The sequence below is a fragment of the Emydura macquarii genome, unplaced genomic scaffold (assembly GCF_026122565.2).
Source record: "Emydura macquarii macquarii isolate MOO-44397 ecotype Brisbane River unplaced genomic scaffold, CSIRO-AGI_Emac_v2 contig_2432, whole genome shotgun sequence".
Lineage (NCBI taxonomy): Eukaryota > Metazoa > Chordata > Testudines > Chelidae > Emydura > Emydura macquarii.
Window position 1 is genome coordinate 281,998 of NW_027132569.1, and position 19,001 is coordinate 300,998.

Here is a 19,001-nt window from a genome sequence, read left to right on the forward strand (position 1 = left end):
TGTGTCAGCTTGTGCTTTTTGTCTGAATGATCCCTGTTTTTCAAAGATCTTTGGGTTGAAAATTAAACTTGACCAAAGGGTGCCTAAGGTCTGTGCAGGCACAAATTTTAGATGTGTTTTATGGCACAGGCTCTTTAATAATGATCTTGAATGTGGATGGATTCTGTCAGTCAAGGGAGCAGCAGGGGCATCCTTTGACAGTTCTTGGAGCCACCAATAGTCACCTGCTTCCTTCAGCCCCTGGCTCTTTATGCAACAGTCCCTGTATTCTAGAGAGAAACAGAAGAAGGATAAGGATTTCACTTAAATGGGTCCCAAATCTCCAGCCCTTTCATGCCTCCCCTCCTGACATGTACTACAGACTCAGGCTCATGGCAACTGTGAAGAATAAAGCATCAGTATGGATCCTGTACGTTACAGAGACACTTGCCTTCCTCAGCACTGCCACCCAAGTGTATTTGATTTACAGTGGCCCTCCAGACCCTGGAGGGGTTAGGCAACAGAGGGAGCAGTCTCCATATTCCCCTGTATTGTATGGAATTGTGTTAGGGCATAGTGTGGATTGCAGGACTCATGTGCAGAACTGCAGTCGGGACAGAACAATCATGGGAAGAAACCATTTGGAGTAGCTTAGCATAAGGTTGGCAGGTTTTTGCTACTGGTTCTGTGGCTCTGCACAACCCCTTGATAGACCAGTTTTCAAAACGTTTTATGCGGCTCAGCCTGCACCGCCACACCCCTGCCAGCTGCATTTAACATGTGCTAATGAATATGATGGAATACATGCCCATTGCTGTGCACTCCAGTGCTTGCAAAGCATGTCAGACCAAGGTGATCACAATTAGGAAAAGTATGGGATTTTACATCTTATTCTGAAGTGTCTAGCATTGGCCTCTGTCTGTCTGATACAAGCTTTCAAACTAGATGATCCATTGGTCTGTTCCAGTATTGCAATTTCTGTGTTTAAAACTGCCTATGGACACCCACTTTTTCCCATAGTTTAGAGAAGGAAGGATTTGGTATTTATTTGCCTTTGTGTTATTGATGGAATTTGTGTGTTTATCTCCCTACTTGTAACATCAGGAGAAGAATGGCTGGTTGGTCAGTGAGGAGGAGATCACATTTGTTAGAGAATCAGAGCAGTGAGCTATCTGGAGGAGGAAGAGGAGACAGGAGAGATTATTCTAAATCTGAATAAACTTCTGTTAATCATTTCTTTTTGTGCGCTCAAGATTTCAGACAACTCAGATAGAGTCTGTGGAGACAGACTAGATGCAAGTGAAAAAGGCCACGGAGCAGTTTTGTGTTTGTAACAGATTTTCTTCCCGCCTCAGATGTGATTTAGTCAAGGTATTGATTTGTGATGTGTTTGTTCTCATTCTGGCAAAATGGAGCCGTCAGAGAGGTTAACTGTGAAATATATACTGCAAGGATGCTGTTCACCATGTTGGGCATCTACAAAGGGCTCCCCCCTCTACACTTCTGAGAACAGTAGTGTGGGATTTACTGATATTCTGCTGTGTTGTAGATATTATTTCATTTGAATGGATTTTGTTCAGAGCTCTTCCGTAGGCTCTATAGAGGTAACTGTGAAACTGGGGGCCTGACATAGCATGGCAATCTTGGGATAACCTTCACCAAGCACTGAAAAATTGTACTCATCAATCCACTTGCCTTCCGCATCCAATTTTGTTGAACAAGCGAGTAAAATATTGTTACTTTATCATTATCATTTTTGTTATTATTTATGATAAAAGTAGATGAACAGATTTTGTGCCTGGGCTGGTACATTTTCATGATGATTTTGCAAGGTTGCATTGACTTGAATCCCTACAAACTATGAAACAAACAAGTTGATTGAAATACCTAATGATATATAGTTTTACAATATAGGGACACTGCAGTGGTACCCAGGATTCTGAGGCACTTCATCATCACTTGCCCTTAGCGTGAAGCAGTTTTGCCTGCTGTAGCTTAGTTCACTGAAACCAACATCCTCTGGCCACACGCAAGCACTGTCTTCCAAGTATCCGCAGACCTAACTCTCTCTGTGTAGGCTAGTGATAGACACACACATCAGCTGCCCAGTCCTCGGAGCACTCCCTGCAGTATCCAGCCCCCATCACTGGACACTGACAGAAATTACCAGGTAAGCTGTCCCCAAGGAGACATCACACACACAACTTGACTGGCACAACTCAGGATCAGGCCCTTTATAACATCACAGCACTGAAATATATTTACAGTGAAACAATCATAAGTTTATGATCAAAGGTTACGTTTTAAGAGATAGTGAGTCAGGGTAAGAAGTGGAAATGGAACTGGTTACACATATAAAACAAAACATAAAACACAATCCTAGGTCTTACACTTATTAAAAGTTACCTTTCCTATTTAAAAAAGTTGAGTTTCTTTCCAGAATTCAGTCTTTGACAGAGCTGCTGGTTTTCTGTCATAACCTCCATGTCCTTCTGGGGTTTCCCCTGTGAATGGATCACAAAATGTCTTACTTGTTTCCCGGTTATAGTCCAGTAAACCTTTGAAACATCCTCCTGTTGTTTTTTCTTTGGTGTGCTGATGCCCATGTTAACTTCACGTCCTCATGCTGATTTGGAATGCAAATGTAGCTCCCATTGTGTTTTGCTTAAAATGCTTAATTTACATCAGAGACAGGGATATGCTTTGTCTGGCAGAAAACTTGTTTGCCAGCTCTGCCTTGTTACTAGTTAAAACCATATTTTTAGTAGGTACACACAGCTCCTTACATACCCTCTGTACATACATCTCGCAATACCTATGATGGCCAGTGCGTCACTGGATTTCATCTGATACCGTACAAGATACTATTTATCGATGAGAACCCTGAAAGTGGTGTGTTAGGTAAAGTGAGTTTGTCTGGCCTGATAGGAGTTGCTAAAGGATTAAATTCTCAGAGATTATTTCCTGGATTATTTCTCCTTCCCCCACATTCGGGGCTCCATGCTTCAGCTGCAGGGTGTGGATCTCAGGGCTTTTGTCCTGTGGGTTTGAAAATATTTAGCAGAGTTCTGCTCTGGTGGGCTCTGGCTGAATTGAAGATCTGGAGTTGCTGCTATAAAACAATGAACCCTTTACAAGTTGGCCCTGAAGTGTTCTGAACTTCACAGACACATTGTACACAACATTGTAAATGCTGTAAATTGACTTTTCACATGTCTTGATAATCTTCATTGTGCTTTCAGGTTGCTCAGGAGAAAGGAAACTGCTCTTTCCAGAAAAATTCAAACCCATGTGTCATCCCTCAAGAAAATGACAATATTTTTCATACGATATTTGCTTTTTTTACCAAGTCTGGCAGAAAAGTACTGGTAAGAAATTCCATGTATGACTGAAATTTAAAAATGAAAAGGGTCGTATATTATAAATGTGTTTGTAAGGGGAAGTGTGAAGAACTCAACTTTTTTTTCTTTTCAGAGTAACTTCCTTTTTATCTAAAATAAGAACTACATTTTTAACGAGGTAGTGCTCAAAAAACTCAATCTCTCACTGGAAACTTCGGTGCTACAAAAGTACAAATAATCATAGAATAGAATCCTAGAATCGTAGGACTGGAAGGGACCTTGCGAGGTCATCTAGTCCAGTCCCCTGCACTCATGGGAGGACTAATTATTATCTGAACCATCCCTGACAGGTGTTTGTCTATCCTGCTGTTAAAAATCTCCAATGACCCATCCTAGGCAATTTATTCCAGTGCCTACCTGTCAGGGTGGTTAAGAAGTTTTTCCTTATGTCCAGCATAAACTGCCCTTGCTGCAGTTTAAGCCCATTGCTTCTTGTCCTATCCTCCGAGGTTAAGGAGAACAATTTTTCTTCCTCCTCCTTGTAACAACCTTTTATGTACTTGAAAACTGTTAGCATGTCCTGTTGTCCCCTCTCAGTCTTCTCTTCTCCAGACTAAACAAACCCAATTTTTTTCAATCTTCCCTCCATAGGTCATGTTTTCTAGATCTTTAATCATTTTTGTTGCTCTTCTCTGGACTTTCTCCAGTTTGTCCACATCTTTCCTGAAATGTGGCGCCCAGAACTGGACACACTACTCCAGTTGAGGCCTAATCAGTGTGGAGTAGAGCAGAATAATTACTTCTCATGTCTTGCTTACAACACTCCTGCTAATACATTCCAGAATGATCTTTGCTTAATTTGCAACAGTGTTACACTGTTGACTCATATTTAGCTTGTGATTCACTATGACCCCCAGATCCCTCTCTGCAGTACTCTTTTCTAGGAAGTCATTTCCCATTTTGTATGTGTGATTGTTCCTTCCTAAATGGAATACTTTTACATTTGTCCTTATTGAATTTCATCCTGTTTACTTCAGACCATTTCTCCAGTTTGTGCAGATCATTTTGAATTTTAATCTTATCCCCAAGGCACTTGCAACCCCTTCCAATTTGGTATTGTCCACAAACTTTATAACTTTATAAGTGTACTCTCTATGCTATTATTTAAATCACTGATTAAGATATTAAACAGAAGGGGACCCAGAACTGATCCCTGCAGGACCCCACTCAATATACCCATTTAGCTTGACTGTGACTCTCTGGGAATGGTGTTCCAACCAGTTATGCACCCACCTTATAGTAGCTCCCTCTAGGTTGTATTTCCCTAGTTTGTTTATGAGAAGGTCATGTGAGACAGTATAATGCAAGTATTAAAAGTAGAATAATATATTCTGAAAGTAAAAGAAAAAAGATGGATACAGTTTGAAGAAATCCAGTGGGTGAGCAATTACCAGTGGCAACTGGTTGGTATAAAATCACTGTAACCAGTTAATGAGATGATGCAAAACCAACTGATGTCGTTGGGAGTCTTTCCATTGATTTATTTGGACTTTGCGTCCAAATGAATGCACAACTTGAAATTGTGTTTGCAGCTAGACTTGGGAGCAATAGTAAAGTATATTGAAATACATAGATTCTTGTTGAAAATGTTTTTCTGCAGTAAATTTTTCTCTAATCTTTTTATCTCAATGCTGGTATTCTAACACCTGGTAATAGATAGCAGGGTATACTTACTATGACTGAAATTTACCCCTTTGCAGAGGCCCAGTACAATGCATATTCTGTGTTCAAGTCCAACTTAAGTGGTGCATAAACCTTGCACTGACCTTCTGCTCAGGGGTGAATTTCCCCTGACATGTTTTTATGAAGTTCTTGAATGTTTATGAATCTGCAGGTTTTGAAAACAGGCACAGTTTGCATAAGGGAGGTGTACACTCAATTTTACCGATCACATGACTGTTTTTATCCTGTCAGTAGGAACGTTTGATATTACTAATTGGTTTTAAAGAGAACAATTTCCTCCCCTCCTAATACATCTTACAGCCTTTTACTTATTTCCCTTAGGACTGTGAAAGACCAGGCAGGTCCTGCTTAATTATACGCTGTAACTTAAGCTCACTAGCGAAAGACGAATCCCGCAATATAGATGTTTACATGCTGCTGAATACTGAGATATTAAAGAAGGTAAGTACTTCTCTCTTTCTAGCTCATATGCTAGATGCTAATTTAAATGTATGTATATATTGAAATATACATTAAGCGTTGAATATCACTTCTGTCTATCTCCATTAGAGCTAGTTTAAATTTTTTCACTGAAAAGTTTTAAGTATATCAATAAAAATTTCCACTTCAAATTTTCAGTGAGGTCAAAATTTTCTAATTTTTTGTTGAAAACTGTAAACTGAATATTTTTGTTACATTTCAGATTTTGGTAAAAATGTTCAGTTTTGGGCTTTTTAAAAAAAACAAATAGCTTTTACTGAATTTACTGCATAATTATTTACTGAAGTGAAGTTTGAAAACTTAAATTGTTTCAGGTTTTGATTTTTCATTGAAAAATAAACAAACAAAAATTGTAGGAAATTTAGAAAAAAGTAGTTTTTATTCTAAATGTCCTATGAAAAACATCTGGCACTTTTCAACCAGCTCTAATTGCTGTATACCTCACTATAAAATAGCTCTATTACGCACATCATCGTATAATTGAAATTCATATTCATTCACTAGAGAAGCATATGATGAGCCATTCAGTATGAGCTGGGATTCAAATAACAGTGAAAAAAAATTACTTCAGAAGAAGAGGGTGTGTGCGTGCGCAGATAGAGTCAGGAGGCAATACGCAGGATTCAAGGATAGTTTTTGGAATTTCTTATTTAAAGTCTTCATGCTTTCTTTTAATCTGGATCACTGTAACTTTTCAATTATTGCAATACTTGCAGTAGCTGACCCCATTTACTTTAATACCCAGCCATTGCCAATTACTTATATTTAGAAACTAATTGATTTTGGGAACTGTGGCACAGTTGAAAACTCTTTAGATTAACACATTACTTTATGTAAAAGTTCAACTACAACAGCAGTAGGTGAAAAGTTCCAGAAGAAGATAACTAAAGGATGTCAATCCTGGAGGGTGTTCTGAGGCCTCAACTCCCGTTACATTCAATGGGAGCTGAGGATGCTCACTTCATGGGAAGGGCTCATCACATTGCAGGACCTAATCTTAAATCAAATAGCCTATGTGTTATAAACAATTATAAAATAAGACTGTCAGGTTTCTGAGCAGTAATTCTGGATTTTGCTGACTTTTCTCAAGTATATTAAAAAGAAAAAAAATCAATTACATTTAGAAATAAAACCAAAACAGCCATACATGCAGTGTTAAAGTTATGAGGTTTCTAGCTATGTCTAGACTGATGGCGGCAAATTCGCCACCGTCAGATCAATTTGTCTGGATCGGCTGAGTGGAAGTGGAGACCCGCTCAATCAACCCAGAAATTGACACTATTAACTCACCTCCACCAGGTAGAGTAACGCTGCATCGATGGGCAGGCATTTCCCGTCGGTGCAGCAAACTGAAGACACCACGGTAAGTGGAAGTTAGGAAGTTGAAAGAAGATACACAAGCTACTCTATGTAGCTTACGTATCTCCAGTCGACTGCCACCAAATTTGGTGGCAAGTGTAGACATAGTCTAAAACAGTCAGATAATGAGCAGAATAAGTGTGCATAAACTATGATCCGTGAATTTATCCTTATCTGTTTGTGATTGAGATAGAAGGGTAGAGGCCTGATAATTTTTTTAATCTGTTACTTCAAATATTTGTTACACGAAGAAGATACATCATAGCCATAATAAGAAGATACAAGATCAGAATAAGCAAAATGTTCATGGTGAGAAATATGATAGCAGGCTCAGGCTATGTACACACTGACGGCGGCGAATTTGCCACCATCAGATCGATCTTTCTGGATCGATTGAGCGGTCAGTGAAGACCCACTCAATCGATCTGGAAGTCAACGCACTAAAACCACCCCTCAAGTGGCATAGCGCTGCATCGACAGGAACACGTTTCCTGTTGGCGCCATGCAATGAAGACACCGCACACAAAAGAAGTTAAGAAGTTGACAGGAGTTACGCAAGCTACAACAGAGTAGCTTGCCTAACTCCTGTCGAGTGCTGCTGAATTTTCAGGTAAGTGTAGACCTAGCCTAAGCAATGTTCTGTTATGTCGATGAACGAAATAACAAGGCTTGTAAACTTTAAAAAACTTTATTGTATTTCCACTTATTTTTTTAGGTTTCTTTTTTAGCTTACAGTTTAGCTACAGCAGAGGTCTGTCAGATCATGATACTGTAAGATAATCAAAGTAGGAGGATAATAAAATAAATCCATTAGATAAATCTGTTGATGACAGCTGCTAGATTAGAAACAGAAAAGGAGAGATTTTTCCTGAAGATTAGGTACACACCAGTTGATGTCTGCATACCCTTTCCAGCTGAAACCACCTTGCATGTTGCTGTTTGTCCATATTTAGAGAAAGAGATCATAGGCAGAGCCAAATGTTTAAGTTGTGCCCACATAAGATACCCTCAGATATGGAAGCAGGTAACTGAGTACATGCATTTGAGTTCACTGTAAAATTCAGCCCTGTGCAGATGGTATGCATCAGGCCTATGGGGTGTCTGGGCCTGGTGTGGATCCTCTGAACACATATCAGTCAGAGTTCAGGGCAACTGCACCTGTATTTCCCTGTCTATAATCCCACAAAGGCACCCATTCTCAGGCTTCTAACTCCCCAGCTGTCACCTCTCTTGAGTGGAGACATGGGTCTCCCTTCTGACGGGTTTTTCCAGGCTGCATGGTTCCCTGCCTATGCTGTGAATTGCCCCACAATGCAGACTGCCTCAGCAGGCTGCTTTCCCTTTGTTCTTTAGAGACTATAAACAGTGGGATTGCCACAGTTAAGTTACCACACAGCTCTTTCTGAGCAAGGACGTTTATGCTTTAGGTAAAAGCACCACAGAGGAAAAAATATTAAAAGTAATAAAAGAACCTACATGCGTGCTAATAAGCTTACCCGAGATCACCTCAACAAGGGCTGTCAGATGAACAGTCCTTCAGACCACAAAGGGCTTTTTCTGGGGTCACAAATTCTTAACAACTTTGGCTCAGAACAAGCACACCCATGAATCTGAGAGTCACTCTTCTATCTACTTTGGGGCTATGCTTTGCAGAGACCATGAACAGGTATCAGCCAGATAATAGGTTTCTCCTTAAAGCCTAGCTTCAAAAGCATAGGTCTGAAGTTGGGTAATTTTCATTGCTCTCCTCCCAGCTATTTTCTATGAAAACCCATTTTAAGTTCATTTGCTCCAAACATTTATTCTTGACTGGTCTATTGTTCAGTATAGTCCTTTGAAGCTCCCAGTGCTTCCCAAGGTTTACATTAGTCACATCTCCTAGGCAGCTTGGGCCAGCCCTGGGAGCAGGCGGGGACTCAGGCGAGGACTCGGGCCAGCCCCGTGCGGTGTCTTGTTTTCCCTTTGGCAAATATGGTCACCCTAAATATGACCTCCTAAAATACTTAAACTTAATTCAATAAAATTTGTCCAAGAAATTGCAGGAAATTTCCATATCTGTCACAGTGTTACCCACATAGAATAGTTAAGTGCGTGTTTAAATGGTTACCTGTGTCCTCAACTACCAGTTTATTCTTGCAGTATAGATGCTACTGTGATAAAGAATTCAGTCCTTAAACTCATTTGAGCTGTAATAGTGAGCATATGCAGCTTTGTTTATTCACTAAGGGCTAGATTGTGGCCTCCCCTTATGTGGGTGCAAACTGAGACCGGAGGGAATTAGGAGTAGCCCATCACACTTGGGTAGCCCTGATGCTTGGGAGGTTGAAGGAGACTGCATCCTAAGTGCTTTCCCTTTGGAGCCACATGCTAGAAAGGGGGCAGGGTGTAGCCTGCAGTGGTTCCCCATCCCCTAACAGAGTGCGCTGGCTGTACTGGGGAGAGTGCATGATGCCCCACAGCACTTCACCTGGGCAAAGTGGCTGTGCACTATCCTCACAACACAGCAAATACCACAATCTAGTCTTAAGTCAAAAGAAACTTTAAACAAAAATCTACTGTATAAGACTAAATATTGAGTTTAAAAGGCAATTGGTTGGAAAATTCGTGTTTAAAGGCACTCTATAAAATACAAGGCAAAGTCAATGTTACTAATGGAAATATAAATCAAATACTGAAGCTTTATGCTGTGTGTGCTGTTTGGGTTTATTTTAAATAATTAAACAATTTTATCATATACCATATCTAAGTCTATCCCAGCTTCCAAATATCTGTTTCTAACTACTTGGGAATCGTTGTGGTTAAGATTTAGCTTCTCTATGTTGATTGGCAACGTGCTGTGTTTTTCTGCTTGTGCAGTGAGCTTTGGAGTAGCCTTAAAAACATCTCAAATCTAAATTAAAAATGAAAAGTCCAACGTTTTATGGGATGGATTTAATTTCAGTCTGAGATAATGCACTGTGCTTTGTCCATCCATGTTACTAGCTCAAGGTGCATGTTATTTCAAGCACTATTAAGCAGTGCAATACTCAGTTGCCAACCTAACCCTCCTGGACCATAAGAATAGAATATGTTATTAAATATAAAAAGGTTAACTACTTTTGTTTTTAATCTTCAGGACAGCTCATCGGTCATCCAGTTTGTGACAAGGGCGAAGGTGAGGGTGGATACAACACTCAGGATTGTGGAAGTGTCTAATGGGAATTCTGAAGATGCAACAGTAAGTGAATGAGTCTGAAAAGAAAGGTCGCCATATCCCACTAGTATGGAATGCATTAGGGAAGCTAAGCAACTGGAATTTGTGGGTTTGGCCTACAAAAACGAACGAGTCTGACTTTTTTTGAGTTCACTAACAGCACTACTTAGTGTTTCTGTGGCATGACTTGCTGTGATAACCGTGCCATCATAGCGAATGATATTATGTGGCGCCATATACTCTACATTGGATCTAGTCAAAGTTGTAATGGACTTTGGGATATCTCTGCCAGCATTAAGTTGAGCTTCTTGCTATGAGGTTGATGTCTGCTGTAATCTAATTCACGTTTTCCTTGAAACTCCAGTTAGGTTTTTTCTCAGCAAAATCTCATTAAATATGACATTTTGTAATATCTAAATGTTTAAATAATATTTTGGAGTCAAACAAAATAGCCAAAAAGGCATGAAACTTATAAATAAGACCTGCACCTTTTCTTTAGCTCCACCTTTTATGTCTGGCTATTGCAGTTTGTCTACAATGCAAGTACTGTAAATTCACTCATTTATATCAGCCCTTGATGGTGAAAGGACTACTGCTCCTTTTTTCTTTAGCCTCAGCAATCTGAAAGTTTACATCTTCAGAGAAGGCCTCCTTAACAGGGAAAAAAATAGATGGTAGGATTTTCAAAGTACTTAAGTGACATAGGAGCACAAGTTCCATTGAAAGTCACTGGCATTTGTGTTCCTAAACCATTTAAGCACTTTTGAAAATCTTACCCAGAGTATTTAATTATTACTGATGGTATGAACCTATTTCTATTGGTTCCATCTTGCTTAAAAACTAACCATGTTCAAGCAGTCTGGGAGCCCTGTGTTTAAAGATTGTTTATAGCTTTTTCTAATTTGCCTAATACTGGGTTAAAGACCATAAAAAAACCTTTAGGCTGAGATTTTCAAAGCCTACTAGTGGATTTAGACACTTAATTCCCATTATTTTAAATGGGAGTTGTGCATCTAAGTCCCCAAAGACAGCTTTGTAAACCTCAGCCTTAATGTTTAATATACCATGTATATAAAGTAACTAGGCCCACATGTATAGCCAGGCTTCAGATCAGGTTTTTGCAGGTGCATCCCTATTATGCAGAATATGCTAATGCTGTTCTGATGAAACAGCAGTTGTTATTCTTTATCATCATTAGGCTAAATCAGTCTCCAGGGCACTCTTGCATATAGTAGTCATCCTAATTCAATATGTCCCAATTAGAAAGAGTAATATTATTTTTACATTTATATAACACCTTTCATCTGCAGTCACCTTACCAATTATGTACTTAATATGTACTGAGCATGGTGAAGGAGCAGAAAGATGTGGATTTAATGCTGTACAACAGTTACTCTTTTATGCTTAGATTCAGCAGAGCCAGTAGTCCCATTGACAAATTAAGGCCTTTACTGACCAGGATTTTAGACATTTAATTGCACCTGAATTCTTCTAAAACAAAATTCCACTCATACAGAATCTGACCAATTTCAAGCATGAACTTTACATAGAGTATGGGTTTTCTTTACCTCTATACCAGGCAGAATGAAAGTGATTTATTTTGTTCTTGAAGCATAATTGGGTTTTCTGAAAATTGTAAACAGTTATTATTTATTAATACTTGTATTGATGTAGCATTAAGAAGCCCAATTATGGACCCAGCCCCCACTGTGCTAGGTGCTGTACAAACACAGAAGAAAAAGTCAGTCCCTGCCCTCAAATGAAATAAACTTAGAAAGTATTTCAGAAAACAGAAATAGATGTTAGGTTAGAAATGGGAAAGAAAAATGAAATATTCTCTTTCTGCAGAGTAACTTAGTACTTATTGTATAAGTTAAATCATGTGGAAATTACTCAATTTTTACCTATCAGTCCTTATCCAAACAAAACTCCTCTTGGCTTAATGGGATTTTTATCCGAATAAGGATTTCAAGATTTAACTGTATAAAAGTAGGGCTCATACTGTCGGTTAGTCAGTCACATTTCCCTAGACCTCACTGCTAATGCACCCCGTATCTGACCTGCAGCCGTGTCTACTGGCCTACCTCTAGGTCTCTTTTTAATTCAGTTGGATGGCACTACATGGTTCTTGCATTTCTGTGGCTACATTTAATTGATTAGTGATGAAATACTTGGGATCAAATCTTGGCCCCATTGGAGCTTATAATCTGTAAAGGGTTTGGGTATCCTTCACTATGATGAACACTTTGTGAACAGTAAAGGATTGTTATTATTTAGTGCTCAAAATTTAGGAATGAATTAATCACAATGTGAGGTCTGCTGTATTTCATTGTTCTTCTTTAAGTGCTTGCTCATGTCTATTCTGATTTAGGTGTGTGTGCGTGCCACATGCACCAATGCCAGAAGTTTTTCCTCTAGTGATACCCGTAGGCAGAGGTGCGTGTATGCACTCGTATATAGGGCGCTGCCAGTCCCCCTCCCTTCCAGTTCCTTCTTACCTCCCATGACGGTGCAGAAACAACTCTCTTGCTCTCACAAGTCTCCGTTTTCCTAGTGGTATGTAGCTTTCTACTAGTGTATATAGTTTAAAGTTGGTTGTTTAGTTGTTACTCTATTAGTTAGTAATGGGCATGCCTCGTTCCCTGGGGTTTAAACCCTGCACTTCATGCAATATGCCTATGCCACTGAGCAACCCACATCAGAGCTGTTTAGGTGCTTGGGAGAAGCTCACCTCTCTGTGAACTGTAAGATCTGTAGGAGCTTTCACCCAAGAACTAAGAAGGACCAGGACATTAGACTTAAGGTCCTTCTGATGGAGGTGGTGGTCAGACTGGTGTTGGAGCTGAGATCGAACTCAGGACCAAGTATTTCAGCATCGCTAAAAAGCGCTCCTCCACCATCGGAGTCGACCTGGCACTGCTCAGCATCCCTAGTGCCAAAGACGCACCGAAAAAGGCGCACTCAGAGAGGGAGTGCTTGCTGGCACTGAACCTGTCTAAGAAAACTTCAGGGAAGCCAGAGTCAGCTCAGAAGGAGTCTCCACCCACACAGGCATCGAGCTTGGCACCCACGTCGCTGCCAACTCCAGGGAGTGGCAGAGGCCTGCGCCACCTACTGGTCCCTTCCATGCCTGAGGCATTCCAGGCAATGAAGGAACTATTGGCCATGCCGGTTTATATACACCACGAGTGGGTAGGCCTCTGCACCAAGGAGCAGACACCCGGGCGGGGGTTCATTGAAGGGGATACCATCGTCTACACAACATCCTCATCCCCTGTCAGCTGGTCGCTGTTTGTTGGCCTTGAGGAGCTCATTGGGTTCTCAGCACTGGTTGCCAGAACCACACCAGGACAGATCGGGCTTGTGTCACTGGGCACTAGGCACTGATACCTGGAGCATCAGCACCAATCAGCCGAGCATCGGCATTGACCTTTGCAGCTCTGAGGTTTGCCGAGCCCGTGACGGCGCAAATCATTGGCACATAGCAGGTCACCAGAGCCCCGGCACCGCTCAAGTCCTTACAGGAAGCCGAAGGACAAGACACAATCGAGACGTGGCCAACACTCCAGCTCCGGACACCGCTCCCTGGTGCAGAGACGCGGAGAAGCAGATGGCGTTGGTGCCCTGGTGGTCACCAGGATATACCTTTTTGGGTTCGTGGGAGAAAGATATAGTCCCCCCGCATAGGGAAGACTACAAAGCCCCCCACAGTTTTCCCCATTCTGCCTCATATGGGGGAGGGATGGCCTCAAGGACAATGGACTGGATCTGCAATAGTGGAATCTGTGGGTTCCGCAGTACCTTACCCACTCTTGTCTACGGGATCTTTGGTGCTGCGCTCTTCAAAAGATCTCGCCTCGGCACTGGCCTTAGACGTCAACTCGGAGCATGGAGGGTCGCTGTCAGGAAGTCCATTGGTGACCACCCCAATTAGGGAAGAGGCACCAGCAGCTCCTCAGCTACCTCCTCATCCTCCCCAGATGAGGCAGTAGCAGGCCTCTCATATGCTGCCCCGCTGGACGATTATGGTCACATCAGGATCTGCTGAAAAGGATAGCAGATACCCTGGGCCTTAAAATAGAGGAGCTTAAAGAACCTGTGGATGAGCTCTTTGGCATCCTGGTGTCTGCAGCTCCTTCCAGGGTGGCCCTCCTGGTGCATGAGGGAGTAGTGAAGCTGGCTAAGGCTTTGTGGCAAACCCCGGCATCTCTGCTCCCTACATCCAAGCGGGCAGAGAACAAGTACTACGTGCCCACTAAGGGTTTCGAATATCTATACACACATCCATCTCCAGGCTCACTGGCAATTGCGGTGGCTAATGAGCATGACAGGCAGGGGCAAGTGAGCTCCATTCCAAAGAATAAAGAGGCAAAGAAAATGGACTTATTTGGCTGAAAAATGTATTTGACAGCGAGCCTACAGCTAAGGGTATCTAACCAGCAGGTGTTTCTGGGGCAATATCATTTTAACATCTGGCAATCACTGTAGAGGTTTACTGACTCCCTCCCCCAGTCCAAACAAGAGTTCGAGGCCATCCTGGAGGAAGGTAAGACAGTGTCCAGGTCTCCTTGCAAGTGGCTTCAGAAGCGGCGGACTTGGCAGCACGGGCAATGGTCTCTGAGGTGTCTATGAGGAGAACTTCATGGCTCCAGTCGTCTGGTCTCTCAACTGAAGTCCAACCATCCATCCAGGATCTTCCGTTCGACGGTGCTGCTCTGTTTGTGGACCAGACCAACTCCAGGCTGCATGGTCTGAAGGACTCTAGGGCCGTGCTATGCTTGCTGGGCCTTTAGACCCCATCTTCATCAAGGAGACACTTCAGGCCTTCACAGCAACAGCGCGTCAGAGGCCAGTCCAGAGAGGAGCCCTATAGAAAGAGAAATAGAAGCTAAAAATGTCATGGGGGCATTTTGCCAGCATCTACCTTGAAACCAGGCCTGAGCCACCATTCCTCTCATGAAAAGAGAAGCTTTTGAAGGTGCGCCTGGGTGCGACCGACCAGTTTACACTCAAGATCCCATTTCCCGACTGTTCTTCTCCCACCTTGCCTTTTTTCTCCCAGCCTGGATGGCCATTACGTCAGAGCGTTGGTTGTTGAACATGGTGGCTACTAGCTACACCGTACAGTTCATCTCAATCCTACCCTCCCACTCTCTTCCCCATCCCTCTTCAGGGATCTCTCTCATGAGCAACTCCTTGTCCAGGAGGTACAAGCCCTCCTGCAGATAGGAGCGATGGATGAGGCTCTTCAGGGTCTGTCAGTATTTCCTGATCCCAAAGGTAAAGGGAGGCCTGAGACCCATACCAGATTTAAGGGCCCTAAACAAGTTCCTCAAAAAAGCTAAGGTTTCACATGGTCTTCCTAGCAGCCATCATTCTGTCTCTGGATCTGGGTGACTGGTTCGCTGCCCTTGATTTAAAGGACACTTATTTTCATATAGCTATTTTCCTGGCCACAGGAGGTTCCTGCAGTTTACAGTGGGAGCGCGACACTACCAATTTGTGGTCCTGCTGTTTGGCCTTTCTACTGCTCCCCGCGTTTTTACCAAATGTATGGCGGTAGTAGCAGTCCACCTCAGGCACAGGGGAGTGCAGGTGTTCCCTTACGTGGACGATTGGCTCATCAGAGGCCGCGCAAAGGAAACAGGTCCGTCGCAACATAGGAATCATGAGAGACGTGCTGATTGCTGGGCCTGTTAATAGACGAACAGAAATCATTACTTACCCCAGTTCAGAGAATAGAGTTCATGGGGGCAGTCCTGGACTCTATCCAAGCCAAAGCACTACTGCTCGACACCAGATTCCAGGCTATGACGGAGCTTATAGCCAGTCTGAGACCACCCAATTACCAAGGCGAGGGTATGGTGGCTTGTACGTACATGGTCCGCTACCCGAGGCTGTGTTTTTGGCTGCTCCAAATGTGACTGGCCACAGTATATTCCCCATCAAGACACTCGCTGAACAGGGTTCTCATGATTGCCCCTCACATACTTACCTCCCTGTCATGGCGGATGAACCCATGACAGGTATTAGCAGGAATACCCTTCGTGGCCCCCAGGCCGATGCTGTCCCTGGTCTCGGATGCCTCGCATATGAGGTGGGGAGCCCACCTTGGTGCCCTCAGGACTCAGGGTTTATGGACCAGGGAGGAGTTAACTGTTCACATAAATATCAAGGATTTCAGGGCCATCTGGCTGGCCTGCAAGGTGTTCCTGCTGCACCTGTCAAACAAGGCGGCGTGGGTCCTCATGGACAACATGGGAGCAATGTACTATATCAACAAACAAGGGGGAGCCAGATCCTCAACCCTGTGTCGGGAAGCCATATGTCTCTGGGTCTTCTGTGTGGATCATAACATCCACCTCGAAGCGGTCCATCTGCCAGGACTGAAGAATACCCTAGCAGATGGTTTGAGCAGGTTCTTTTGCTCTCTTAATGGGTAGACACTCCACCTGGAGGTGGCCAGCCGCATCTTTCAAAGGTGGGGAACTCCTTGGGTGGACCTGTTTGCCACCAGAGAAAACAGGAAATGTGTCTGCTTCTGCTCTCTCCTGGGGTTGGAGGACGGCTCGCTGACAGATGCTTTCCACCTCTCATGGTCGAGGGGTCTCATGTACGTGTTTCCCCCGATACCTCTCGTGCACAGAGTTCTGGTGAAAGTCAAGAGGGACAAACCACGAATCATCCTGATAGCCCTAGAGTGACCTCGCCCACACAGGTTTGGGATGCTGTTGGATCTCTCGGTGGCTCATTCTTGGTCTCTGCTGCACCCAGACCTCATTTCCCAGGATTGGAGTCGGTTACTTCACCCGGACCTACCCTCCCTGCATCTGACGATGTGGCTCCTGCATGGCTGAATAGCCCAGGTCCAGAGAGTGCTGTTGGAAAGTAGGAAGCCTTCCATCAGGGTGTCCTACCTAGCAAAGTGGAAGTGCTTCGCCTGCTGGGCGGCCTGTCAGAATGTATCACCGATGAAATCTCCTATGCAGATGACCCTGGACTGTTTGCTTCATTTAAAGCAGGAAGGCTTAGCTTTTTTGTCGGTAAAAGTTCACTTGGCAGCACTATCGGCGTTTCACCCACCGATATAGGATAGATTGGTTTTCTCCCACAAGATGGCAACTAGATTCCTTAAAGGGTTGGAAAGGCTTTTCCCTCCCTTAGAGAGCCAGTTCCCCAGTGGGACCTGTACCTTTTCCTGTCTTGACTCACTGCTCTGCCTTTTGAACCATTGGCCTCCTGTTCGCTCATGTACTTGTTCTGGAAAGTGGCTTTTTTAGTAGCAATCACCTCTGAACGCAGAGTGTCGGAGGTGTCTTATACGGTGCTCTTCAAGGACAAGGTTCAGCTCCACCATCCTCCTGCGTTCCTCCCAAAGGTCGTTTCCCACTGTCATGTTAATCAGGACATCTTCCTGCCGGTATTCTGCCCTAAGCCTTACAGCTCTAATGAAGAGAGGCGCCAGCACTCGCTCAATGTAAGGAGGGCTCTAGTCACGTCTCCGGTGTTCCTGTCTGCCCACTCCACAAGGGCCCAGTCATCTTCGGCGGCTTTCCTGGAGCATGTGCCTATCCAAGATATTTGTAGGGCTGCTACATGGTTGTCCATACATACCTTCACATCCCATTATGTCATCACGCAGCAAGCTTGGGACAATGCGGGATTCGGCAGAGCAGTACTGCAATCTTCAGGGCCATGAACTCCTGCCCACCTCCAGAGACACAGTTGGTAAATCACCTAAATCGGAATGGACACAAACAAGCACTTGAAGAAAAAAGAACAGTTACTTACCTTGTAACTGTTGTTCTTTGAGATGTGTTGCTCATGTCCATTCCACAACCTACCTTCCATCCCCTCTGTGGGAGTTCCAGCAAAAAGGAACTGGGAGAGGGGCCGGCAGTGCCCTATATACAAGCGCATTTGCATGCTGCTGTAGAGGGCACTAGAGCCAGCCCTACAGGTACCACTGGGGAAAAACTTCTGTCACTGGTGCATGTGGCGCACACACACACCTAAATCAGAATGGACATGAACAACACATCTCGAAGAACAACAGTTACGAGGTAAGTAACCATTCTTTATCAAATGCTTGGAAAAAATACTGTCCTTTTCCTGTCTCTGGAAGGCCTTGGGTTACAATGATTATAGAGTTCATCGTGCATGCTATGGAAAGATATGAATCTTTAAACAAAAGGTTGCTGCTGGTTTCTGAGAAGCCATAACTGAAGGCGAGCATGCTTGGCATATTTGAATAGTGTAACATCAATTTGTGATTTCAGTCTTTTCTAATGCGACTGCTATTTTCTGTCTCCCTTATGCTATTTCCACATGGCCTTTGGTTTCTCCACTGTAGTATGTTTTGGAAAGGGCCGTGTTCAGGGAGAAATTTAAGACGTGGTTTGGCTCAAGGTATTCACATTTTTTCTTCCTTTCTCCCTCTTCTGGTGGAATGCAGCAGAGAACAATACTTGTTGCAAACCACAGTTATTTAGATGTAACCAGAAAAGGGGGGGAGATATAATTTTTGTCCATTCCTCCCACTCGCTTCGTTTAAAAAAATCTCTCTCTCTCTCTTTCCCTTTTTTGTTGTTGTTGACCACTGAATGCTTTATGATATCCATTTGGCCGTTTGCTTCATCTGAGCTGCTGTTCATGGACATGCTTTGAGTCAGCTGACAGAGTTGGCATCTATCAGTGAAAGCCGAATTTCCTCAAACACTCTATCACACTAATTTCCATAATGCCAATAAAACTTGTTAGCTAAGACTGATTTAGTCAGCCCTGATTTCATCGCAGTTTTTTGCAGTTTATCACCCAGTTTCACAGCTCAAACAATTTTAAAAAGGGATACCATGAAACAGGAAGTGAGAGGGCTCCAAATTAGTGTACTAAATACTTATCATAAC

General features: G+C 43.1%; 1 protein-coding gene across 1 annotated transcript in view; it reads left to right on the plus strand.

Annotated features, from left to right (window-relative positions):
* ITGA9 (integrin subunit alpha 9) overlaps window positions 1-19,001 on the plus strand; it is a 272,113-nt gene that overhangs the window by 225,670 nt on the left and 27,442 nt on the right. The window contains exons 24-26 of the mRNA XM_067562457.1: window positions 3,222-3,347; window positions 5,385-5,504; window positions 10,018-10,119. Of these exons, the coding sequence (XP_067418558.1) occupies window positions 3,222-3,347; window positions 5,385-5,504; window positions 10,018-10,119 (348 nt within the window). The remainder of the gene's footprint in view (window positions 1-3,221; window positions 3,348-5,384; window positions 5,505-10,017; window positions 10,120-19,001) is intronic.